General features: G+C 39.6%; 1 protein-coding gene across 6 annotated transcripts in view; it reads left to right on the forward strand.

Annotated features, from left to right (window-relative positions):
- AFF2 (AF4/FMR2 family member 2) overlaps positions 1–27,970 on the forward strand; it is a 559,096-nt gene that overhangs the window by 382,354 nt on the left and 148,772 nt on the right. For 4 of the 6 annotated variants that reach the window (XM_031945005.1, XM_031945002.1, XM_031945003.1 and 1 more), the window contains 3 exons: positions 15,478–15,564; positions 21,064–21,100; positions 21,321–21,375. In XM_031945005.1, the coding sequence (XP_031800865.1) occupies positions 15,478–15,564; positions 21,064–21,100; positions 21,321–21,375 (179 nt within the window). The remainder of the gene's footprint in view (positions 1–15,477; positions 15,565–21,063; positions 21,101–21,320; positions 21,376–27,970) is intronic. The other 2 variants (XM_023506974.2, XM_031945004.1) reach the window with 1 other exon arrangement.

A 27,970-nucleotide genomic window follows, 5' to 3' on the forward strand; every position in this document is an offset into this window, starting at 1 on the left:
CTATGCCAGTTTATTACAAACTGCGATGTCCTATATAACTGGAAAAGTTTCAAATCTGAGCCCAGGGATGGACTCTGTGTCTATTGTTTCAGGACTACCCTTGTTGAGTACACAAAAGCCCATATCCAGCTTGGACGCAGGATGAGGAATTTGTTAGCTGTGACAACCCATGCAGACAGTCTCTTAAATTACTGATTGACTGTGATTTGTGACTGTGAAGAGAGTGCCCACACTCATGAAATGAGAGCTCTTTGAAGTTTTGAAGAATAGGGTTAACTTTTATGGAAACAGTAAGAGAATACTTGATCCCAGAAACAGAATGATTCTAAGTGTAGCTTTAATTATCAATAACATTAATTCTGATGGAGTACGTGCATAAACTAATTAAATTGCCATACCCTTTGTGATTCTGATGGCTAGCTTTTATCTAATGATATTAGAAATTATACATTAGTCAGCTTGTGAGACTGTCCTCAACTAGTTTCTTCTCACACTATTTCAGAGTACTAATGGACTTAGTTTATGGTAGTAGCCATATATGAGGTGAGCCTGCCATGTAGTATGATGAGCTTTCAAAGGAGCTAGCCTATTATTTTCTTTCTGGTAATTGGTTTCTCTATTCAAAAACACAGATTTACCATGAAGAAAAATGCAAAATTTCATTATACTGACTATTATTGTATATTGGAAATATAACTATTACATTTTTAAACTCTAGGGGTCCTTATCCCAACTCGCACTTATGCCAGCGAGTCAGTAGCCAGAAGGCCTTCAGTTTTATCTTTCCCTCAATATTATAGGGGTTACCCCAGGAAATTTAAGTTTTTCCAAAATGTCATTATTTTAGTCTCACTTTCCAGTGTGTTCTTCCCAATGTTAGTTGCTAGTGATTAGTCCCATGATTTCATTTACCCAATTAATGTCATTTAGCTATTACAAAGGGCTATTTCCTGAGAAGAGAGAGCAAGAACAGAAATATAAGTATCCCTCCCTCAACTCCGGGCAGCACACTTCCTCAAACTTAAAGCAGTTTCTGCAAAACACTGGCCCCCTACCAAGCTTATCACAGAAGGTGGTATAGCCAACAGAGAGTCAGTCTCCTCCTCTTGGCTGCCTTGATCAACTGCTGTGCTGGATCCAGCAGGTGGCTTGGGCTTTGCCCCTCATGAGGATTGGTTGTCTTCAGACTCTGATGTGGTTTCTCTCACTGGTTCTCTGGTGGCTTGTTCTTTCAACTTTTTTGAAGCCCCAAAGTCTAAGCTAGTCTCTTTCATCTCCAGCACTATGTCTTGAATGTGAAAGATCAGACACAGTAGGAAGGGAGCCACAGGAAGGCCATGTGCTCCTATGTTGACCCTGGTGGGAAAAGTAGATAGTTGGTGTTTACTCCTTGTCCTCCTCCGTGGGTTTACCACAGTCCTTCCCTCTTCAGAAATGACTGAGCTGCCCTTGTGGAAATATTTTCTATGCATTCCTAGTTCTAGGTCGTTAAGAAATAATTTAAAAGTCTGTCTTCCCTGCATGGTAAGGAGGCTTTGCAACAGTCCGAGGGTATAATTGCTCATGCTTGGAGATGGAGTGGAGAGCCCTCCATTCAATATGGCCAGAAGCAGGCTCACCAAACATCCGTGTTCTCCTGGGACTGGGCCCTCGTTAGCTGGTCCCCTGTTATACTGGTGAAGTTATTCATTGAGATTCAAGACAAATTCAGGATCTAGAAAGCAGTTTAAGCATTTTCATGTGGAATGTAAGGCTTTATGGCAAATTTGAAAGTAAATAATAAGCTTCCTGACCCAGTGAATCATGTTAACTTGTCTAACATGGGAACATGTCAAAGAAGTGGCAGCAAGTCAGGGAGAGATGATGTCAAAGAAAAGTAATTCAGTAGCCCCAGGAAGGAGAAAGAGTAGTCTCTTCTAAGTAGCCGACTAAATAGATGAATCCCTTTATGTCTTAGGTGTGCTATAAAAATAACTATGGTTTTCATAAACCTGCTGTTTTCTGTGAAGATGGTGATTTATTATTTCTATTGAAGTGAATGAATGGGGTTGCAAATGTAAACCACATATAAAATTGGATACATGTCTTCGGCACATTGAGAGTAAGAGAATACTGAAACGTGCCAACTTTCTGGAAGACATACAGGGTTTCTTTGAAAGTCACAATCTCTTTCCACTGATTTTCTATTCAATATAAAATGTGGCAAGAAAAGGAAGTAGCAAAATGTTGGACCAGGTCAAGCTGGCTTTTTGCCTCATGTGTCTCCTGCCTGCACCCTGTACATACACACACACACACACACACACACACACCCATACCTCCTCCATACAACCACCCCCCCCACACACACACACCTCTCCATTTTTTCCTCCATATAAATAGAACTTTGAGCAGATACAGTTGACACAAGGTTATCAGGAAAAAGGGGGGAAGGTTGTGGTGGCGGGAGGCCCATACAAGAAAAATGGTGTTCTGATGCATGTTTCCACATTTTTGGCCCTAAGAATAATTCCCATTTCTGTAGCACTTTAAGATAAAACTTTCCCAACCCGAAGGCCTCTTAGAAACCATCTTGTATGATAATTCTATTATATGGAATTTGAGGAAAATTAAGGGACAGGACTTTTGCCTAAAATTGCCACAGTAATAAAAAGAGCATTTAGACTATCTTAACAGTTGGTAAAGGTGGATACATTATCAGTTTACCTTAAATATAAATAATTAAGTAATCTTGGGGGCTGGGAAGTGAATGGCTTTAATACCTTCATTTAGCTTTGGAAATGAAGAACAACAGGCTAGGAGAAAAATCCATGTGGGTCTTTGTTTCATTCTTTATTCACACTTGTGAAGCAGTCCATTCAGCGACACCAGTGAACTAATAATAATAGTCAGTGTAGTGCCCCCTCTGAGATCTACCCACCCACTCCCAAAGTCCTTACTTACTGCTTAAGATACCCTTGAAACCCAGTGACTACCATGAGTTCAAAAAATGATCTGTAAGTCTGTATTTTGAGAATTAAACCTCAAAAGTCCCCACTGGTACCCCTAATAGTCAATATAAACAATTAGCACTGTACCAAGATGTTTCATGAACAAGCATGGCCAGAATAGAAGCTGGAAAACATCCCTTTCTTAAACTGTCCCACAGATGCACAACCTATATTTCATCAATATCCCAATGTAGAATCATTGGATACAAGAGCCACCTTGGGCCCACTGTCTCTACTGAATGGCTCATTACCTTGACTCTCTGTTTTTCCCCATAGATCAACACTTGATTATAAGGGCTAGTTCTTCCCTTCATTTGGAGTTGGCTCTCGTCTGTGCTGCCCATGGGCTGCTTCTTTTCTGGAATCCTAGTCATCTCTCTCTCTCTTCACAAAGGCTGTGACTTTATAGAGTGCAGATCTTAACTCCTTGGTAGCTATGTCTCAGGTGTACCTCAGACAGATCATCTCCAACTTCCCCACTGAATCCACTGTTTCTTACCAGATAAATACTGCAGTATACTTTGGTAAATGTGTATGGAAGATGTAAAAAAAAGTTCCTCCCTCTAGTGCCTTCTGGTAAAGTTCCATGAGGTTAGCATTACAAAATTACTGCCTGACTCACATTTTTGAACTTTCAGATTACTCAGCTTTCTCTAGGACTTGTTACTTTTAGCTTTTTCAAGATATGGGATATGGTCAGTCTTGAAGTAACCAAGGGCCAGTTACTGTTTTAATTCATTCAGGGAACTCATACTTCATCTAGAGAAGACACTGCATCTTTGTGATTGGTTAGCACATTAATAATTATTCATTTCTATTATCTACCCATTACTTTCTGTAATTACACCAGTGCTCTGGGGGGGAAGATCAAAGCCCTCCTCCCGCTGCATTAAAATAAAGAAACACTTGAGATATAGCCAATTGAAGCCCTAGCCCTTATTGACTCAGGGAAATTTACACTGTAAGTTGTTAACAAGAGAAAAGCAAAACATAAAAACACTAAACACACGCTGATATAACATCATAAGGCCTTATCTATATTTATGTGTGAACATTGATGTAGATCAGGAAGAAACTTGGAGCAATGCTGTTGTTGTTCAGACATTTTCTTCCAGTCCTGCCCGCCTCTCTGTGACCCCATACAACAGGAGTTTGCCATTTTCTTTACCAGCTCATTTTACAAATGAGGAAACTCAGGAAAAGGAGGTTCAGTGACTGCCCAGGGTCCCATAGTTAGTAATATCTGGGGTCACAATTGAACTCAGATCTCCTGACTCCATGACCAGACCTCTATCCACTGCACTAGCTAACTGCCCTTAGAGGGATGTAAATAGTACTTAATATTCATTCATTTATCTATTATTTATTTCATTCATTATTTATAAAATATCTAGTTGCTTAAGTTCACAATAAGTCCAAAGGAAAAAAAAATTAGTCCTTTTTGTATTCTCTCTTTACTCCATTATACTAAGAGTTTATATTAGTAGACAGGCAGAGGATCAGAATGATCAGCTTGACATCTGGGAGAACTGTGCTAAAATCCTTCCTCTGACAATAGCTCTGAGACCCTGAACAAGTCACTTAAATGTTCACTGCTTCCCTCGCAAGGATGTTATTTATATGGAAAGTGCTTTTCTGTGACTTAAAATACTACAGGCATGAGGGTTATTATTATCATCTGATACTTTAGCATTCGCCCTTAAATGGTTCATTTGGTTGGTGTGGCTGCTGTTGAGCTTATACCAAGTTGCTGTCGTAATATTTGAATTGTGCTTTTGGTGTGTCTTAAGCTTCGCTGAAGACTGCACAAAACTCAGTGCCGAGTCTATAAGCAGTCGAGATAGTGTTGAAAAAGCTGTTCTCTCTCATTCGTGCTTCTTAGCTCCTGGAAGGGACTACTTAGCAAGGCCTGGGAAATGTGGGCCCTCCTGATCATATAACAGCTCCATTCAAAAGGGAGCCAGAGTAAATTATGTGAGCAAGAGCTTTCAGAGCCATCCATCTCAGCCCCTGCTCCAGATTCTCAACCAGAGGACCTTTACAAGGACCATTTGTGTAAATGACATCAATCATTTAATCATTGCTTTTTCTGTTACTATCGGTGCAGGCAATTTACCTGTGTCATAGGAGACCTCAGAAAGAGCATTTTGATAGGCAGAGGTATTCAAGTAGATGATCTATTTGAGAGTACTCTGCTATAGGAATATAAAATATCGTAATTGCTTCGTTGTGTCATTCTCTGAATATTTGAACAGAATTTTGAATGCCAGTTTTTCATATCACCAATTATGGGGATGTCATTAAATACCACCACAGTGTCCATATTTAATATTATTCCTATTATTGTTGTCACTTGGCATGTTAGTTTTAAATAAGACAATGACTGATGAAAGCTTGGCCATATTTCATTTACTGAAACAGAGAGAATGAGAAGATCCCAATCACACAAATGAATGGAAATGTTCTAATTTTGTCTGTTTCCCATGCTTACACCATCTCTGTCATAAGAAAAGAGTTTCTTTTAGATGTCTTCTTTTCCCTCCATTATAGTCTCTAGAGTGAGTTATTGCCGACTTTTAATGCCTGATACGCTTTACCTGCTTGTTACCGGCTCCCAACAAAGGTTGTAACAAAATCAGAAAATTACACAAAAGTGATCTATTTGTCAGATTAAATTGGCACCAAGAAGATAGTAATCTAATTCTCCTATGATGAGATTCTATTTAGAGAAGGGAGAAAAAGTCCCGATAAAGCAAGAACTAAGTCCATCTTAAACTGAAGAGGCTGGAATTAGTATGCATATCTTTTTTTCCTTTTCGGTTTGTATTCTCACTCATGTGTCCGCGGCTTCCTCATCCTGACATGTGTCTGGAAAAGTCAGAATGCCAGGGGTAAAGTTACTCGAGAGGCAGCCACTCCAGCACAGAACCTCTTCATTGTGTCTTATTAGCTCCTGAGAACTTCAGCTCAGTTTTACAAAGTGGAGTGATTGAAATAAGAAGCCGAGCATGGATTTGGGCTATGAACTGGTTCTGCCAAGATGTGAGATATTATACTTTGTTATGACTTTTGGAAGTAGTGTGACATAGACCACTTCTTTTGTACTGAAATTAGCATAAACCTCATTGGAATGCCATATTTCTTCTCGAGACCCACTCCTATCTGGTTCATCCATGTCATAGCTTATTCTACTATGACCTTGAGTATTCTAACCACACACACACACACACACACACACACACACGCATCCAGTAGTTTCAGATTTTTAAATCAAATTCCCCCAGACCATATGATACCACTTGAAACATTCTCCACTGAGAAACACATCTCTCATATCTCCCTGCCCTGTGAGTCAGAGGGGGCATAAGTATAATCCATGTTCCCTACTCCTGCTTTGTGACCATACCAATACCATATTCCCTCAAAGAGTCAAGCCAAATCATATCAAGAAGCATTTATAGATATTTCCTCTATGCCAAAGACTGTGCTGAGCACTGGAGGGAGACCAAGCAAAGCAAGATTGTCTGTACCCACAAAAACTCACATTGTAATGGAGGAGACAACATGTAAATAGTAGGTATGTTCAAGATATGTACAGAGTAGATAGAACGTAACCTGTGAGTAGTTAGAGGTGCCAGGAAAGGCTTCCTGCATAAGTTGAATCTTAAAGGAACTGGAAAGGCCAAGGTGATAAGGCAGAGCATTGGGACACTGACATCATAGGTGGAGTATTGCCCAAGCTACATTGATGTGGTTGGATTATAGAGTAAGTGAAGGGGAGAAAAGTGAAAGAAGACTGGAAGGAAGGGCACAGGTGAGGGAATATTTAAAAGCCAAGTGCAGGAGTTTACATTTGATTTTGAAGTGTATCAGCCCAGTTTCCTTAGAAATATCATTGATGTTATCTGGGAAAATAAAGGTGTCTAAGAGATGACATGCTTTTAATATGGCACAATGAACTGATTTTTTTTCTAATATTTTGGTAATTGAATTTCACTATAATTGATTTTCTTTCTAATCTAATGTATTTCATTTTATGCTTTTAAAAGCATTATCCTGTCCATAGATTTCAGCAGACTGCCAACAGAGTCCATGGTACAGTACTAAAAAATTGAGACTTCCTGCTCTTTTAATATCTAAACCAAAGCCCAGCCATTCTTATATTCCTCTCTCTTGGCCAGGCTGATGATTCTGCCAGGCCTTTTTAGAATATAAGTATGGAAATGTAAAGTAAGGCACTTAGCAAGGTAATATATGGAAATGTATCCAGTTCACCAGAGGCTCAGCCTCACTTAGGTATTATCAAGAGAAAACCGCTATGTAATTGCTACATTTTTGTATGCAATTTTTTCTGGAGTAGCTCACCAGAGAGGCAAGCAGAAAAGAGAGATATTTAAAAATGATAATAATCAATGAAAAATGAAAATTCAGTAGCTAAAATTCATTATTGGACAACTGTGTTAGGAGCTTCACTTTTATAATCTAAACCTATTTCCCTGTAACTTTAAGTCTTCGGTTGTGTCCTCGGGACAAATAACAGAACAAATGTTTCACCTGATCACCCTTCAGGTATTTGAAGATGATGACCTCATCTCCCTTTAATCCTATTTTTCCTTCCAAGATAAACATCGCCAGTGAATGTAACTAAAGTCATCTTCTTCATCTCTCTTGCTAGCATGTATTTATTGCTTTAAAATTGGCCAAAAAATTTCCACACTTTTATGTCATTTGAACCTCAAGACCCTTGTGATGTAACTACTACAGGGAATATTATCACTTTTTTGCAGAGGGAGAAACTAAGGCTGAGATAAGTGAAATATTAGAGGCAAGATTTGAAACCCCCATCTCCTATTTATTCCACCCTGCTAACTCTCATAGCTATGGTTTCCATTTTACTTCCTGATTGCCTTAACCATGCTTATGTAAACCTACTATGTTTTTTTTTTTTAGTTCTGTGCCCAATTTAGCGATATGTTCTTTGTTTTATCGCTGATGAATGTATTTGGAGATGTAAAGTTTCTTCTAACTACTGTTTTAACTGTATCCCCCAAATTTTGATATGTTGTCTCATTGTTGTCATTATCTTTAATAAAATTAGTGATAGTTTCTACGATTTGTTCTTTGGTCCATCCCATTCTTTAAGATCCGAATCTAATGTGTGTTCTCTGTATCTTTGTGTAGAAGATGGAGTAGAGGAGTTGGGCTGTGCTTCTTCTGTCTATTCTCCCATCTTGACTCACCTTCCAGACCTCATAGGGTTTTTTTATTTTATTAAGTGATTACTCTGTGTCAAGCATTGTGCTAAGCACTGAGAATACATGTAGAAGTAAAAAGTCAGTTCTTAACCTTCAGGAGCTTGCATTCTAATGGGGAAAGACAGTGCCCCCAAAAAAGCTGAAAGGTGGGCTGGGGGATGGGAGACAAAGGCACTGTACATGGTAGAGAAAGTTCAGAGTGCAATGCCTCTTTAAATTTGTGGCTCTTAGCCCTGGCCACAATGTTTAGTCAGGTTCAGACCAGCACCAACTAAAGTGAGACAACATCCCATCTCGGCCACTTCTCCCATTCTCTGTCATCTACAAATGTGACACGTGCTCTCCTTTCAAGTCATCAAGAAAAATGTGGAGAAAGACAGGGCCTCGGCTGTAAACTTATGCCATGACACCAAAGACTTGCCTTTAGGTTGACCTTTATCCATAAAGAACCCTTGAGATATAGTTATTCAACTGTATTGGGCCCACTGGCTATTTTCCATTTTTGTACATGGAGACCTTGAGAGATTTGTCAAATATGCTGAACTCAAGTTTTCTCTATCCACATCATTCTCCTAATGTTAGTGAGGTTAGTTAGAAAGGATTGATTGTTAGCAAACCTATAACACTGGTTAGCTTTGGTTTTCTTGCAGTTTACAAGTCATTTGTTTATTAATCCAGGCAATCTCTTTAGTATTACACAGTATATTTCTTTTTGGAAATTCATAGAAAGCTCTACTCACCTTGGAAAGCTTCATGCTTAAAAGAGAAATTGACAGCAAGCACGGTTCTGACTTTCAATAGGCATCTCCCTATTGGTCCTTGCATAGATGAGTCATAGATTCTTCTTTACAATGTTAAGTCTTATGCTTTTTGTATTTCCACTAGTCATTTTGGCTATATTCTGTCCCTTCCAGTGAATGAACCATCTTCCCTTGTAACAAAGAGAAACGTTTAACCCAAACCCACCCAAACAAATGATATGATAATATGTCGCAGTGTGTGCAATATTCTGACACATAACCACTTTCAGAAGGAATGTTCAGTGCCAATGTTGATCGTTGCATTTACTCCGAATCCTTTTTATCTGTATTGTTATAGGAATTGTGTATATTATTTTGGTGGGTCTGCTTACGTCACTCTGTCATTTCAAAACAATCCAAACCATGTTGCTATAAACTTTTCGTATTCATTAGTTCTTATCCCACAGTAATGTTTCATGACATTCATATAAAAGTTTGTTCAGCTATTTTCCAGTTGTTGGGGAGCTATTTACTTGATCTCCAGTTCTTTCCTACCACACAAAAGTACTTCACACAGTACCTGGTGGAGAGTGGATATTATTCCCATTGGCTTATAGGATTTATTTATTTTCATTTTTTAAGTATATGTTTTTGTTTTCTTTCCCTCTTAGTCGTTCTTTCCTCCACTGGTAGAAAAAAAAGGCTTTGGAGGAAATGAGCATAGTCAACAAATTTCCGCATTGTCCAAATCCAAAAGCATATGTCTCATTCTGCTTATAGTCCTTCATTTCTTTGTCAGGAGATCAGAAGCATTCTTCATCATTGGTCATTTTGAATCATCGTTTGTCACGAGACTGTTTTTGTAATATTCTTTTATAAAGGTCTTGAAATCTGCATTCCTCCATACAAGTCTTGTTAGGTTTCTCTGAAGTCATCCATTTCATATCCTAGAGTACACTAGTATTCCATCAAATTCATATACCATACTTTGTTCAGCCATTCTCCCACTGATGAGAATGCCCTGTGTTTTCAGTTCTTTGCCGTCACAAGGAAAGCTTCTACAAATATTTTTATAGGACATGCGGGCCTTTTTACAATTTTTATATCTCTTTGGTATGTAGGTCTAGTAGTGGTAATGCTGAATCAAAGAGTACTCCCAGTTTTGTAACTCCAAGGGCATCATTGTAAATTGATCTCCATAATGGCTAGACCAATTCACATCTCCAGCAACAAGGCATCAACAAGCAACAAGGACCTGTTTCTCACTTCTCATCCTGTTATCCTGTGAACGCACACACGTGTGTAGACACATACACACACACATACACAGAGGAATCCATTCCTTAGGATCCTGGACCTTCACAAGCCATCTGTTTTTGTATTGCAAAGTCCCATCCAACTCTATCTCTTTCATTGCTAATTGTTATTTTGCATATGTGGTATCAAATAAGAATCGATCAAATATAAACATCTGTACTTCTGACTAGCAATCTGCAAAGTCTGTGGTAATTAAGGTCAAACATCCAGTGGCTTAGGAGCAGATCTCCAATTTCACACCATGTCCCTGTCTAATGCTTAATCAGCCGAGTTGCATGGTCTGTACACTAACTGCCCCAAAGTGTGGCTAGTTGCTGGCCATAACAGAGAGATTTCACTGTGGGTAAGGTAGAGTGCTAAGTGCAGATGTACTGGATGTGGAATTTGCATGAGCAATAATTGCTGGAGGAACCTTCAACGTGACCCTTTCTGCCTTTTTGTGTTTGACTTTGCAATCTTCGCGTGACATAAATGTAGGTCTCCCTGCTTATTACACTTATTGTTAGCAATTAGGTAAAGTGCTTTGATGCTTGAGAAGCTTGTTCCTCATCAAGTAATGAAAAATGACTAATAAAGTACCAAAGAACCGTTAGCACAGAAATTGGCTTTTTGTCTTTAATCATGAGCCATCCTTCTTCAGAGAAAAGCCAGAAGAGAATTTTTACTTCCTGCTACTTCCATGAGAAATCCCAGTACCATTCTCCAGCTGCTCTGGAATATGAGGATGCTCTGAAAACCAGGAAGATGGGAATTCAGTACTGTGCAGCAGATACCCACAACTTTACAAATTAAAACTATTGGCATCGAACTCTGAATCATGGCAAACAAATGGAAGAACCTCTCCTGATAAAGGAATTGGGACTGACCGGACTTGTAATGTCATTGGTATTGAGAACTACAAGAAGAGGAAGCCCTCTCTAAGTTCTAAGTGCAGATGACCTCTGCAACTTCCAGTTGTAGAGTTGTCCAGTTCCCCAAAACAGTTAAGTAATTTGCCAGGATCCTACAGCCAGTATGTCAGAGGCAGCTCTTGAACCCCACTGTCTGACCGCTGCCTCATGTTGCTGCTCATCTCATCCCTATCACTTTTTTTTGCCTATTTCCAGAACCAGAAATGTCTTTTTGTGGAAGATTTTCAATTTGCATTGCTTCCTGAATTCTTGACTTCCCTTGAAGATTCACACAAATGAGTGGACCCCCTACCAGTTCATAGAGGAAAGAAGAAACTCAGCTGCCCTTTCTTCTTTCTTTTCCCTTCTCACAATGGGTTCTCTGAGTCAGAGTGACTCAGAGTCACTAGAGATTTACTGAGCTCCTTCCTCAAGTCATACCAATAGCTGCATGGTAGCTGGGACCTGCTCTTTCTTTCTTTTTAACAGCTTTCACCATACTGAAATGGAAATTTCCAGACTGGGAAGGAGAGACCAAAAGGTTTAAGGATCACTGCTCCCTGGGGATTGCTCAAAATTTTTTTTTTTCATTATGATGGATCCCTTTGGGTACTTTAGCAGTCCAGTGTTACATTTGTAAATGCATAAAATCCAATGTGTAGGATTATAAATAAAAAAAAACCGATTAGGTTGCCATACAATTATCAAAATTAGGTTGAATTACAAATTAGGTTGAAATACAATTATCAATTGCAGTTAGGTTGAAATACATTTACCAAAATCTTCTTAAAGTTTTTCAAGTTCAGAATACTAAGTTAAGCATAGACTCATTTCTCCCCCTTTCCCATCCCCTTATCAATTACATTTCTTCTCCCTTCTTGACCAAATTAAAAGGTTTTGTCTCCTAATGATCTGTCTGCTTTCCAGGATGGACCTTCTGAGACACATCCTATTTATAGCAGAAGCACTCAATGATCACAGCAGTATATTCATACATTCAAGTTACAAACAAGAGGAAAAAAGGTCAACAGATGCAGAGTCCTGGCAGTGTCCAGCTACAACAGGCTTAGGGCTGGACTCTACAATATGTATAGACTATAAGATTGAGTAATTAATTGTAAGTGGCAATAAACAGAGAATGGAGTGGCTTTTGTGCTATTAGCTTTCTGAATTTGAGAGTGTTATATGTTGATATAAAACTCTAATGTCTTTGAGAAAAGGAAAGAATTTGTGAAAACACTGTGCTAATGAAGTCCTTTTTAGTATTTTACATTCCTTCCAATTCCATCTTAGTTTATCATGCTTGATCTCATGGATCTAGGCTTGCCATTTGAAGACAATATAATTAAAAATTATAGAGAGAGACTTGTATGAAAGGAATATATTTTCAGCTTCATTTAATTTGTCCAGAAAACCAACCCAACTCTGTGATAATGTAATGTTTTCAGCTTCTGCTATTGTGTAAATGGTGGAATTCCCTTATTTCTTTCAGCATACTATGAGGCTAGTGATTTTTTTAAAAAGAGTGGAATATGTTACAGAAATATTATTTTAACAGCATCTTCATGCTCCCAAAAAGGAAACGTGCCTTCCACATTCACAATTTAGTCCTCCAGCACATGTGTATATATGTAGGCATGCGTACCTACTGTGTGCCAGGCAACTGGGGAATACAAAGATGAAATATGCAACAGTCCCTACCCTTAAGAAGCTTTACTGGCAAGTGGAGTGAAGACAAATAGTACAGGGTACAGAAGTAAGAAAATAGAGTCTGGTGTGCAGAGAGATCCAGAATTTGGAGTAATTGAAACTGAGTCCAGCTGGGGAGGACCAAAGACATATCTTAAGGCCTCTGTCCTGAGCCTGGGAGAAAAAGAAAAATGTTAACAGAAGTCAATTGAGTGGAGGTGCATTAGTAGCATGGAGGATAGAGGATGCTGCTCAGAGACAGGAGAATGGAGGAGTAGACCAGGAAGCAGCCCACAGTTTAGCTGGCCAAAGGGGAGTGATGTGAAGTGAGGTAGTAGAGGGCATCAAATGCCAGGAAAGGATTTTATCTTATCACTCAGGTAACAGAGGGCACTTCAAGTTTTTTGAGCAGAGAAAATGCTTCTTTCTCCATGAAGTCTCCCCCCCCATCTGTTAGTTGCTACTTTGTGCTCCCTTTTCTTGTATCATTTTTGTTTAGTTATGTCTGATTCTTTGTGATGACCCCACCTGGAGTTTTCTTGTCAACGATACTGGAGTGGTTGGCCATTTCCTTCTCTAGTTCATTTTACACATGAATAAACTGAGGTAAACAGGGTGAAGTGACTTGCTTGGGGTCACACGGCTAGTAAATGTCTGAAGTCAGGTTTGAACTCATGAAGATGTCATCCTGATTCCAGGTCTAGTGCTCTATCCACTGCCACACTGCCTCACTGTCCCAATTTGGAATAGCATAGGTGAAATTAATTACATGGTAATCCATCCCAAATGATTATCAATTTTGAATTGCTAGAGTTATAGTGAATTGTTTGGCTTTATCTCTTTTCATTGTAACTCTTCAGCTATTAAAGAATTATTTGAAATTTGTGGATATAGAAGGAAAAGGATATAATAGATGTACAAGCTGAAAGTGCTTAATTTTGTTTTGCAGAAAATTCAGTTATTAAGGAAGACAACAATAACATTTAACATACTAAAGGGATCTTCACGAATCTTAGCTCGTCCTCCCCCCACCTCCAAGCAAACTGACAGTTTCTCTTTATCCTTCTGGGAGGAGGGGGGGGGGGCGGTTGGCTTCTGGTGATTACAGAGCCAAGTATTTCCTGAATAAACCTGTGTATGTCACCTCATGCTTTCTCCACGTTCTCTTATCACATGATGTGAAGAATGCCCGGTGTGGACTCAAAAGCCGAGTTCAAATGATGTCCCTGACACTTGCTACGTGTTGCATGTTGATCATCAATTCATAGCTTTGAAGTTTCACTTTCCAGAGCTGGTAGTGAGTCATCTTATAGGAAAGCCTTCAGTACTCCAGCTTTGCACTTCTCCTTATCATTATGTGACAGAATTAGATTTGCTTTGAGATCTGAGAAAACCTGTCATTGTCATGCCTCCCTCCCCTCCCAGAGGAAAAACTTGGCTGGAGGGCCATGAGGCTTCGGGGATCAGAGGATCTGCTGTTTGTATCTGTCCATAGCGTAAAATATTGTTCAAATACACGGCTCTGTGTGCCTAGACTCAAGAAACAGTGGCACATCTTCCCTTCTAAGAGAGTCCCTCAAAGATCGAGGCAGATAGCATTACTAACACCAAAGAGAAGGGATGTATGGATGGTTTTTCCTTGAGACTAGAGTTCACAGATATACACACAGATGACAGCTGGGTGGGCAGTCAATGATTGGCTGCTCTGTACTATAGTGCCTCAACAGGTATGTCATCATCTCATCCTTTTGGGTACTCTCTGAGGTACTGTCAGTAACTCAGTCCATCACTGTGTGTGATTCTTATGCACATCTTCCATCAGGTGAGGGCAGGGCCAAGGGAAAGGCTCTATTCCATATTCTGGAGGTTTTCTTTTCCGTCTTAACATTCTGTGAGTACCAGTGCACCACTCGGTCTGCCCATCGTTTACTGTTCTCTCTCGCTCCATGACTTCCTTCCTTTGATTCATCCGGAATCTCTTTGCTGGTATTCTTTCTAGCTCTTCCTACACCAAGTTTTCACTGCTGATATGCTTCTGCCTTCCTTTGCATCTCTCCATTGTTCTTTGGTTGACCTCCCCCCCCAACTTTGGATTCTTTGCAAAACATGGTATTCCACTATTGCTGACGTGGCTCTGTAGCACGGTTTTTGTCTCAAGAAAACAGATGGAGCCATACATAGTGCACTTTTCCAAGTTGACATTCTCTTCCATTCATGTCTAAGAGTTCTGTGTTAGTTGCCATTTGACGTTAAGTCTTTTTTTGTGAACAATAATGATTGCTAGCATTGTTATGATGTTTTAAGATTTACAAAGTAGTTTGTAAATATTAACTCATTTCATTTTCACAATAGCCCAGGGAGGTTGTTTATTATCCCATTTTGCAAATGAAGAAACTAAGGCAGAGAAAGTGATATACTCAGTGTCACAGAACTCCTAAGTGTCTGAAGCTGCATTTGAACTCGGATCATCCCTTTATTATGTCACCTAGCTGACTGGAGAACATGACCCAGCAAGCTGTGAGTGTGTGCGTGTGTGTTTGGGGGAGAGGTTAGGAGTGTGATTTGAACCTGCAATTGCTTTTTCCCCTCGAATTAGGAGATGACTTACACCTGGCCTTCACCTCTTTCTGCAATTCACACTCCAAGAAAAGCAGAACAAAGTAAATTTTCCATCTCAGGCAAGGTCAGTAGTTTTGTTCTTTTGTTTTTTTTTCCTCACATTTTTCAATTTTAGAATTTGATTTGTTCTTCTAGCTCCACAAAAACTAGATTCTCTAGGCCAGTGGTATCAGACTCAAATAGAAATAGACACCCTTATCTATTACATAAGGATCCCTGTAAGCTACATGTTGACTTTGTTTTAAACTATATTATCCGTTTTTATTTTATTTTTATTTATTTTGTTAAATATTTCCCAGTTCCACTTTAATCTGGTGAAGGCTATACTCAGGAGGTGACGTCTTAGGCCATGATCATGGATTTGACACCTCCATTTTAGTCCACTAATAAGTAATAAGAATAGTAACTGAAACGAGGGATAGGAATAGGGCCTGAACATAGAATTTCATTTTTCCTTGAGACAAGAGAAAACTCCCTCCACCTGAGTGAAGCTATGTTGTTTGTCTCTTCAACATTTATAGTCCTGACACAGTCACTGAAAATAACAAGTAGGTTAAATGACTAGCCCAAAATCACATAGCCAGAAATGGTCAAAAGTAGGCCTTGGACTCAGGTCTTCTGGCTTCAAGGCCGGTTCTCTCTCCGCTATTCCATGTGGCCTCTCATAAATGCAAATAATTGCTTAGGAAGAATTAGCTTGTATCATTTTACCTGGATCTCCTTTGAGTCATCCTGCCCGGAAAAATAACAACAGCGACAATAACAATTTATCATTTTGACAGATACTTGCTATCACTTGCAAAAACTCTGGTTCAGACGTGGCATCCTTCTAAGTCACTTGCACATCTTCTCCCATCAAACCATTTCTTCTTTAACTGAACAAACATTTCTCTAGTATTTATTGGTACAAAGCTCTCTACTAAGGAAAACGAATTGTGGATGAACCTCGGCTATTGCCCTTACAGAGCTTACAATCTGGTTTGGGGGTCAGATTCAAATAACGATGACTATTATACGCAACATTACATGGTAAGTACAATAGGCAATTTCAGAAACCAAGGCCTCTGGGAAGTCTGAGGTAGGAAGGATCTGTTTTGACTAGAGTAGGAGTCTGTAAAGACTTCCAGGAGGAGGTGGCACTTGAGATGGCTTTTAAAGTCAGGATAGGAAATATCAGGTTTGGAGATGATGTGGCAGTGTCCCAGATTGGAGCAATGTGAGCACAGAAGGCACTGAGGGCAAGTGACACACATAATACAGAATAGGACTGGCAAAGGAAGGCAGTACCACATTTGAAAGGGTCTTCAGTGAAAGCTGGTAGAGACTTTTTCACCAGATTACTATATATAAGAAAGATTTTTCAGACGTTACCGCAAAGACCAGATTAGAGATAGGAGAGAATGGATGGTGGCTGACTTCAAATGAGTCTATTGCTCTGTTCTAGATGTCCAGGGCCTATTCTAAGGTAGTGTCCATAGAAGCAGAAAGATGGAGGCAGATGCTAGAAATGGTGTGAAAGTGAAATTGATCAGAAATCATCGCATTAAAAGTTATATTATTGTTGAGTCATTTTTCAGTCACGTCTGTGGCCCCATTTGAGTTTTTTCTTATTTTTTTTGGCAGAGACACTGGAATGGTTTGCCATTTCCTTCTCTACCTCATTTTATTGATGAAGAAACTGAGGCAAGTAGGTTGAAGTGTCTTGCCCAGGGTCACACAAGTAATAGGGGTCTGAGGCCAGATTTGAACCCAGGAAGAGTTTTCCTGACTCCAGGCCTGGTGCTCTATGCACTATGCCACCTGCTCTCATCCACAACCCTCAGCCCTCTGCAGTCTCCACCGAGATAGTGAATTTAAAAGGAGTCTAAATAAACTCAGGAGTGGCAAAATGGTCGCTTGTGTTACAGTTTAGCAAATGGCATTGGCTGGCCCAAACCTCAAGCAGACAGAAGTGCTGCCTGAACAGGCCATAGGCTTCTCTTAGGGCCTGCGTTGGCACACCTAGCCAGAGCGTGATAGCCGCTGCATAGCCCCATCCTCCACCTCCTGGCTTTGCTTTTCTCTTGCTGCTTGCTGCTTAGCTCACTGCTTATTAGCTCATCCCTGAAGGGAATTGAAGAAGAAATGGAAATGAAGCCCATTCTCTACGGTGGTAGCTCTGCTGGGCTGTTTTTTTTTTGTTTTTTTTTTTTTAAGTTCTTGGGTGCAAATCTCAATTTCTGCATTTGTAAGTGTATACCTTATTGAAATGGAATTGGGCAAAAAGTGCTCAAGGAGCAGCTTGAGCCTGTCATTTCTGCCAGTTCTCTGGACAAATCTGTGCCATCATTGATGTACAGCCGTGACAAAGGGAAAAACCTAGTACTATAAGGGACCTTAGGGTCATTTGGCCCAATTCCCTCATTTTAAAGAGGAAGAAATTCAGGTCCAGGGAGGGAAAGAGCCTTGTCTATGTTTAATGATGAATGAAAAAAAAAAATGGTGCCTTTTCATTAGGTGTTGGTTAACACTGAGATCTGAGATAAACACTATTAATTTACACATTTATTTGATTAATTACTCTAATGACAATGATTATCAATAGTAATAACTAGAATTTCTTTAGGACGTCATGGTTTCCAAAGTCTGTTGCAAATATTATCTCATTTTATCCTAACAGTAATCCTAAGAGGTAAGTACTGTCACTATTCCCATTGTACAGTTGAGAAAACTGAGGCAGAGCAAGGTCAAGAGACTTTTCTATGTCACTTAGCACCTACGGTTGGATATGAACTTGAACACTCCTGACTCCAAGGCTGGCACCCTGTCTACTGTACTACCAACCCTTTCTTCCTATTCTAATAGTCAGCAAACTTAAGGCTTCAGTTTGATGTAGATTCCAATTCAGAATCTAATACAGATGCTTATGAAAAGGCCTCCAGGTTTTTCTCTTTATCATCTGGTAATTATATTGGAGCTGTTTGCACTGGACACTGCCCTGTTTGGTAAAAAGGCCTGTATTCTCCCCAACTGTAATCCTGATTGCTTTTCTGTTGGTTGATGACATCAGAGTCCTGAATTTCTAAAGACTCTCTGGGTGTAACCTCAGCTGCTATCATGCCCCACCTTTCCTTTGATTGACACTTGGGAACTGAGCCCTGCCTCTTACTTCTCTGGGTCAGTCTACATTCTGAGGCCCAGTGGAAGCCTCCTTTGCATTTTGGGCATAGGGTTTTGGGTTTTCTCTCACCCCGTCTTCTCATTCTATCTCCATATCTACATTGAGCTCTCAAATGTCCAACTTTTCCACACTGAAAACATCGACGAGTTTCTCTAGAATTCCGTTGCCAAAAAGGACCCTGTCTTTCCATGTTCATCATAGTTTGGGTATAATAAGCATTTATGCCCACTGTGGCACAGCGTCTTATGATCTCCTCTAAAGGAGCATCTTTGTCTAGTCCCCATATAATTCTTTTGCAAATCTCATTGGCATTTTCCTTAGCCAGATGTCTCCTCATTATTTCTGTAGCAGCATTATCTCCAATGGTTTCGATTACAGCTGTTTGCAAACGCCCCACAAAATCTGCAAAAGGTTCTTTGGGACCTTGCTCTATTTTTGTGAAAGCTTTATTTCCACCTTTCTGTCCAGGGAGAGAATTCCAAGCTTTTATTGCAGCCTTAGAAATCTGCTCATACACTGTTATAGGATAATAAATCTGTTCTGAATTCTCTGCATACTGACCTTCACCAGCTAGTTGGTCAAAAGTGATTTGTCCAATAGTTCCTGTTTGCCTGTTGCGTTGGGCTTGAATCCTACATAATTCATGAAACTCTGAAAGCTACAACAAACTTTGTCCCAGTTCTAAGCATGTTTTTGCTATGGATTTCCAATCATTCGGGGTTAAGATTTCATAAGACAAATTATCTAGCAACATCTTCACATAAGATGATGTAGTCCCATAAAGAGTGCAACCCTTTTTCAAATCTTTAATTATTTCCAAATTAAAGGGAGTGTATTGTCTCTCTTTTTGACCTGAAGGGTCAAGCTTTTCCATCACAGGATATGCATGTATAAAATCAGATATATCTTCTCCTTTATTTTTTGCTTTAATTAACGCTTCTTCTAATCTTGTCATATTCTGCTTCACAGGAGAAGCTGACTGTGTTTCTGCCTCTCTCTCTTCTTCTTCATGAGATGAGGAATGATCTAATTCCTCCTGATGTGAAGTTATCACACTCAGAATTGTAGTTAACTCCATTCTTATCTGAATTTTCCTGCTTATCACCTAGTTTAGTTGGCACTTTCTTCTTTTTCATTTTAACACTTAAATAACTTCTTTTAGCCAGTTGTATTAAATTATATGTCTTAAATATGTCTTTAGAAATTGAGTTAGGGCCATTTTTATTACAGAATTGACAAAGATCCTCTCCTACTAAGATCCATTCATCCAGATCTAATTCTTTCTCCAGAGAGAAACAAGGACATATGTTCTTAACAGTTTGTAAAAATTCAGTGATCTGCTCCATAATTATAATCAAACCTTAGCTTTCCATAACTTTAACAATGCTCTCTAAACATTTTCCTTGAATAGAAACAGAAGGCTGTTTTCTAAAGATCTGTCCCATCTTAGTCGAAATTCTACTTTAATTCTTCTAACAAAATTTCTTTGTTGTACTCACTCTAATTTGAGGAGACTTTTCCACTCGATCAGGGTCACAGGCTTTTCCACTGAAATCAGCTGAGGGTCCTGTCATCCCCATGTTGGACGCCAAAATGTGAAGGTTTTCTGGAGACAGCCTTAGTCTCAGTTGAAATAAATAATTACTCCAAAATCTCATTACTTCAAAATTACTTCAAAATCTCTTTTACCAAAAGCTGGTAAAAATGCAAACGTTTATTTCTCCTTCCAAATTAGCCTGGTTAGTTCAGAGACCTATCTCTCTGCTTGAGCTCTTGCAGCTTTGTCCTTGGCTTCTGCCTCTGCTTTCTGCTCTGTCTCCAACCCCGGGCAAAGTTCTGGAGAAATTCCCTCTAGCTCTAAGAGTTTCCTCCATATATATCATCTCTCAAAGGTTAACTCCTCCTTCTTGAGGCAGGGATTATGGGTTATCTCCCAGAGTGCTCTCTGGTCCTAAGAAGTTCAAGGGAGGTGTGAATTCAGACTAAGCCAGCCCTGAATTCTCCCAAATGTGTGAACTCCATTGAGTACTTAGATACTTATGAGCTCTCTAAAGGTATGAACGCAAGCATTGTTTCCATCAGTTGTACTTAGTACTTTTTTTCAAGTTCTGGCCCAAAATATCTCTTTTTAAGATCAAATCAACTCCAATGGCTTAACCGTTTGTAAAGCTTCCAACAAGACCTGATTGCTGATTATCATAGAGGCACAGAGGAGCCTCTAATGAACAAATTAGTATCCTTCACAACAGAAATGTAAGCTGCACTCTTTTGTCAATGGAGTGGATAATAATGATTTCCTTTTTTAACAGCATCAGTCGAACCTTATCTTAAGTAACAATGTCAACACACTTTCTTTTTGTATTGTTTAATTAATACTTGTATTTTTTATATTCTTTATTGTAGGATCTACAACTTTCGACCTCAGGATACAGTGCACAAAGTAGGTCTTCCTTTTTTTTAGTACTTTTCCCTCACCCTGAATCTGGGATGAGAAACTAATCTTCCTGGGATACGTCAGATCAGTTCCTTTTTTAATCATACATTTTTTTATCTGGAATGCTGGTAGAATTAAACAGAATTGGGTAGACTGAAAGGTGGGGGCCTGGTTGGAAGCTGACCATTTGAAATTATGAGGTGGTCATTCTTTTGTTCTGTTTCAGAGTGGAGTGACCAAGACATCAAAGCACCAACCAAACTACCTATATCACAAAAATCGTAAGTACTCTTACTTTTGAAGCTTATTATACTAGAAAACTATTTTTGTATAAATTGTATATTACTTGTAGTAACAACTTCATCTCGTTGTCCTCCCTCTTTGATGATGAAGTTTGTGTCTCTGCTCATTGGGACGTTGTTCCTCTTTGGGAACAAAACGTGTATTCCTTTTAGAAACAGGTAAGGGCAACAGTGATTCGAATCCCCAATACTTGCATGCTAGAATGCTGGGGCAACTGGTGTTGTCAGATGGTTGCGTGGAGCAATGGCATTAACTGGTTGTTCTGCTACAGCTTTGTACTTTTCGGCTGCTTGTATGTGTCCCATCCAGGTATAGCCAGAAACTTTACTCCGCATAATATCCAAAAACAAATAACCAAAAGCTAAACAGTGACCAGGACCTTCCATGGAAAAGAAGGCCCCATTTCTATGCCACCAGACACCAAGGACAGTGTTAATTAAACATTTGTCAGGATTGCAAAGGGGAGAAAGCTTTACAGCTTGCAGACGAGGGCTAGATTTAGCGTTCCAGACTCACAAGGAAAACTAACCTAGTTAACCAACAACCTTATGATTTGTGACTCTTTTAGCAACTGTTAAAGCTGAGAAAAGTGGAAAACGATGAAATTAAAGATAAAGTGACACCATAGTATAATTCAGAAATCCTTCCTCTACAGCTCCATTGAAGCTAGCTGCATTTGTCATTAATGTTATGATTGGCCAAGTGGTGTGAAGAAAAAAGAAAAAAAAATCATTTTTAGCCCTGTAGTACATAGTGTGGTATCCATTTTCCTAAAACCTACCAAGAAATTGTTTTTCTCGTGATGGTCTACTTTCCCCAAATGAAAATAGCAGAGCCCCCTTTACAATGTTAGCTAGTGACAGATGGATGATCATTTCCATATAGTACTAGTTGATGCCGTGTGTAAAAGCTAGTGGCTGTGCTTGATCTACATGGTTGTTAGAAATGACTCCCAAAGGGCTCTGTAATGCCATTCCCAAGGTCCTCCTGCAGGCCAGATACCAAGCCCAAAAGCTTTGGCCACTCCTGACCCTGCTGCTAGTCTCGAATTTGGTTTTCTAATGTAGACTGTAGTTTGCCTTGCAATCTCCAACCCTAGAGGAGCAGTTCTAATTAATTAGACTGGTTCCTCCCACATTTCCTAGTTTCAGAAGGGTAGTCAAAGAGCCTCCTTGGGTAGTAGAAGAGACGTTAGCTTTGGAATTAGAGAACCCGGGTTCAAATCCCAGCTTGGTTACATTGTCATTATGTGACTGGGAACAATGTACCTGCTCTCTCTGAACCTCTGTCATCTTATCCATAAAAGGAGGAAATTGGACTAGTTGGCCTCATGGGCCCTTTTAGTTCTAAATCAATATGGTGATTTCATAATTCCATGGCAAAATGTACCCAGAGAAATGGAAGGCCAGTATTGAGACTCAGAATTTTTTAAAAATTTGAACTTGGACTTGCCCACAAAACAATTAGTTTACGCTAATCTATTTGCTTCTGAATTCTGGAATTTTACTCATTGGTAGGAAATATATTATTAACTTTTCAAAAATCGGCCCTACATAATGTCTGGTGACCTACCTCTCACATAAGAAAAAAATATTACCAATCGATGAGGGTTTGATCACATGAAATTGTGGAAGTCATTGAGTAGAGTAGTGGAGAGAAGGTGTGCTGGCTGTGGCATCAGGAAGGCATGGATTCAGGTTCGTGTGTGTGTGTATACACATATATACATACATACATGTACATACATGGGTGCAACTGTGTGTCCACAGATAAATGTATACATATATATATATATATATATATATATATATATATATATATGTTTCTTCTCTGTATGTATATGTCTGTATACATTCATTCCTTGGTGTATGGCTATGTTTCTCTATATGCATATGTTTGTATATGTACACTATAAAAGAAGAACTTGAATCCAGGTCTTCCTGTTGCCCATACCTATATATTATAATACTGTACATACACTCACATGCACACACATCAGTATAGAATTGTTTTTGACAGTTGCCTGGAGTAACCAAGCAATTAAGTGACTTGCCTATAGTTGTTGCAAGGAGATTTCACACTGGGAGTTTCCCTTCATCCAGGAAACCGGGAGGCTAGACGCCCGCCCCCATCTCCAAGAAAGTAAATCATCATCTGATTTCTGTTATATAGCTTCTCAGGTATCCAAACAGACTGATTGCTTGCCATTTGCCTTGTAAACATATGATTTGAGGTCTTTCCTACCACCCTCTGTGCTGGAATAAATGAGCTTCAGCCATATATACATCCCTGAAAAGTTTGGGAATATGTCCCTCTTTCCATACTTTTAACTGATGCAAAGCTTGCATTAAGTACTTTCTATGGATAAAAAAAAAAAAAGAAACATTAAAAAAAAGTTATTGCGCCTTAAAATGATTTTATTCCAAAAGGTATATTTGGATTCCTCTGTGAAACATGTTTTGGTGAGCATATCATAAAATACAATATTTCACTAGTTTGTAACCAGCAGTAATAGACTTGTCAATTGTGGTTTATAGTTATAAGCTGAATTTCCAAAGAACAGCGCTCCACAGCTCAGTGGTATATAGTACAGTTAATGGGACCAAAGCTCTCCATAGGAAGCCTGATATAAAACGAGCAGACACTGAGTACATTTTATGAAGCACTTGTTCTCAGTTGGGCGGCTGCATCTAAAGTCCTTGTGCTATCAATCAGATCGTGGCCAAAAGGAGCCACCTTCTTCTGGGGGGGTGATGGATTTTCCACATGACAGATTGGTCGCCATAAAGTGACTCTGATCTAGAGCTCCACAGTTATGATCGTCTGAAGCATTCCTAGCGTTTTCCCTCACTTTATAACAGAGAAGTTGTCCGGGCAGCTTCTCAGACTCTCCCTTCCGCAAGGTAAGGAGGCAGGCCTCCGGGGGTATGTAAAACCTCCCCTCTTCTTGATCTCAGTTATACCTAGTGTAGCAGCAGAAGCAGCCTCAAGATAAGCCCAGTTCCAAGAGGAGCTTCTCGTAAGACCCCAGCCAACATAGGAAGTATGCACCTTAGAGAGGGGAAGTACGTATTATCTGCTTCAACATTATCCCTCAAGTCCTGAGATTTGTTGGAACTTTTCCTCAGGGTAGCTCATTCCCACCAGTTGACAGAAAGCAGACCTGTCATTCGGAATAGGATTGTTTATGAGGACTCGGCCTACAGGCTTCAGGGTTTCAGAGCATTTCTCCCTGAAAGCAGTCCCTGGAACTTTGTTATGGTCTTCAGCAAGTGCTTGTGTCTCCTATCCCCAGGCCTGTTCCTTATTGACCACAGTGCTCCATTGGAGTATCCTTGTGTGGCTGTGCTGTTTGTCTCTCTGCTGGACTCCATGCTGCTCTCTTCAGGGATCGTCTTGCAGGGCCTTTGTGTCTATCTCAATTTAATTTGTTTGGTTAATTCTGTTGTAGTCTCCAAACTTTTTGGTTATGTCAAAAAATTTAAATCTACCCCCAGTATGTGTCATTTACTATTATTATTAATAATAATACACACGTACTCTAGCACTAATGATTATATGCATTATAAGACTGGAAATGTAAAAGGATGAGAAAAAGATTAAATGTTCTTTGAGCCTACAATTGGTAGAGAGCCGCTGGTTTTTCATTATGGGAGGGCCCTAGTTAGATCTGCCTTTTTGTAAATCATTTTGGCAGCTGTGTAAAAGATAGATATTATTAGCTAGATCAAGGAAAGGAGGCACTTGAAGCTGGGAGACTAGTTAGGAGGTGGTATTGCCTTAATCCAGCCAAGAGGTGCCAAGGGCCTGGCTGTGTGACAGGGCAAGAAAACTGTACTAGTGGTACATTCTTGGGAAAAGAAATAAAATTTGGCAAAGAATTACATATGTGGCACAAAGAACAGAGATGTCCACAGTGACAGAAGGCTGCAAACTTGGGTGATGGGAAGAAGGATAGTAGGCTTAAGAGAAATAGGGATATTAGGTGGAAAGGCAGATTGGAGAGATAGGAGATAATAGAAGGACATCTGTGATATAGTTCATAGCTTGTTCCTGTCTCCCCCTCCTGAATGATCTACTGTCTTACTCAAAACCAAAAGGCAGAGAGAGGGAAAAGGCTCTTAGTAGTCAGTGCTCTTGAATAGAGAGAGTCCTTTCTCTAATGGGTGCCTGTAAGAGACACAAAGAGAATATCTGAAGAGGAGAGGGGGCTGCTGAATTTCCCCGTTTCCCAGTGGTATATGCTTTGCTTCCTGTTGCAGGTGGCACAACAGTGGTCGCAAAAGACCTTATGCTGGTGCATGAGTCTCAGAAAAGAGGATATTTAGAACATACATATAAGAGCACAGGGCTGGAGTAAGGATCTAAAGATAAGTATGTTGGATTCAAAACAAGGCTCCAGATAGGCTGTCATAGGAAAGCAGGTTATGACCTATATTCCAACTCAAATTACTTGACCGTAAGCCCTTGGGGTCATGCCACGGCTACTTGGAGTTCATCCCTTGGGACCACACTTAGTAACCTCCCATGCTAAAGCATACTGGCCAAATCCTTGCTTTAACAGGGGGAAGGTTCGCTAGTCAAAGCCATCATGGCCATTTAATAGAAAAGAAATGGGGTGTTTTCAGACTGATATTCGATCTTTCCTTTTTGACACCAGTGGTTGGGTGGAAGCCAAAAGCTTCTGTTACATATAATTGCCTAATTTAGAATTTCTGTCATTTCACATACTCGCAGTACTCCTTCTAGCTTTAGTAGCCAATCAATTTGAACTACAAAAAAACAAAGGTAGGCTAAGGAGTCAAGATCAGGGATCTTTACCAAGTAATTCATTCTTGTCTTTATTAATGACAAAATGTGAGTACCTTGGTGCTCTCTTTTGGCTGGCAAAAATTTCAGACTCCACACACAAACTACTAGGATATGGTAGCCATGAAAGTGTTCAAATGGTAACCTTCATTGTTGAATGAACAGTGTGTGTCTGTGCTGTGTTGCTCACTGTTGTTGAGTTTGGAGTTCTGATCCTGTGGATTACGATTTAGCATTGCTTAAGTACAGCCTAGTTGCTACCAATTGAAACTGTTAGGCTGCTATGAGACACACTAAGTGGGAGCAGATAAGGCACAACCAATTTCCCTGAGAAAGATTTTCTGTCAACATCCATGAATTTGAGGGTATCCAGTCAACCCTTCACTTAGATTTGTGTCCTTCATTACCAATGAGACCATGCCAGCCTCCAGCATGCATATCTTTTGTTCCATTTGGTTGTTAGCATCTGGCTACTGTCCAGCTGGAAGGTACTCAGAACTGTTTTGTTTTGGTTTTTTACAGTATATCCTATATTCCAACCCCTGTTAGAGAGAATGATTGGGTCTTTTCTGTAAAAGCTCAGGAGGATGTATTCATATTGATATTTTTTTTTTACTGGTCATAAAACCACATCCTCTACTTAGCAGAGCAAACTTGGGGTTTAAAAGGGCCCAGTAGTGGACTTCGAGGTGTCATTAAGAACGCTGACCCTACATAGCCATCCAGATTTTCTCTGCTGGTAGGAGTTGCCAGCACAGAGAAGCCACGTGCCATCTATGTACAAAGTACAGCTAAGTGAAAGCTACTGCTGAAAGGTTAACAAAACCCTCAGGAATTCAGCCCAAATTGATGAGTGCTTTTTACAGCAGCACATTTCTATGGAAATGTCATGCTTGTAGATATCTCGATTGTTTTTTGTGAAATTAGTCAAGCATAAGGACAGCTCTCTTTAAAGAGAAAGGCAAAATATGAATTAAGGAACTAAAAATCTTGGTGTGACACCATCCCAGAAATCCCATTTTAGGCAAGAGGAACAAGCAGAGTTATAAACACTAGTTAGCCTACTGTAATCCAATCCCACCATCCCCCTCCCTCCCCCAAAAAACAAAACTTCACTCATTCTCAAACATGAAATTCAAATATAATATTTTAAAGGTGTTTTCCTTTAATTTTAGATGGTCTAGAAATTCATCAGATTTGCTCTGTGTAGAAGAACAAAATCAAAGCCAATTAGTTGTAGTGATTTTTGATGACTGGAGAACAGTTTTAACAGAAAGTAAAACTAGTAAAAAAAAAATCTTTAAATATCATCATGTCTCAGTATTTACAAATTTCACATGATTTTAAAAATATATTTGTAAAGGTCATCATGTTTAGCTGCATTTTACAGTTGACACTAGTAAAGCAAACAGCATAAATTGCTTCCCCAGGGTTGCAGCCTATTGCTCAGAAGAATTGGATGTGGGAATGAAAGCTCTGTTCCATTCACTTTACCTGGGGTCATCTTAATAGCGGAGGGCTTATTATTTTCAGATTGCACCACAGGACCCCAGCTTAGAAGTTGAACCTCAGAGAATCAAATAGATTCATTGTTTTGGGTTCCATCCAGTTGAGCCACTTGTATAAAGACAGCAAGATTAGCAGCAAGAATTCTTAAGTTTTCAGAGCCTTCCTTATTCCCACGTATGCATATTCTATTTAAGGGGGCTTTAAAACTAGCCGAAATTGTTTGGTGTGTAAATAAAATTGAGTTATTTCTAGTCG

This window comes from Sarcophilus harrisii, chromosome X (genome assembly GCF_902635505.1).
Source record: "Sarcophilus harrisii chromosome X, mSarHar1.11, whole genome shotgun sequence".
NCBI classification, from domain to species: Eukaryota; Metazoa; Chordata; class Mammalia; order Dasyuromorphia; family Dasyuridae; genus Sarcophilus; species Sarcophilus harrisii.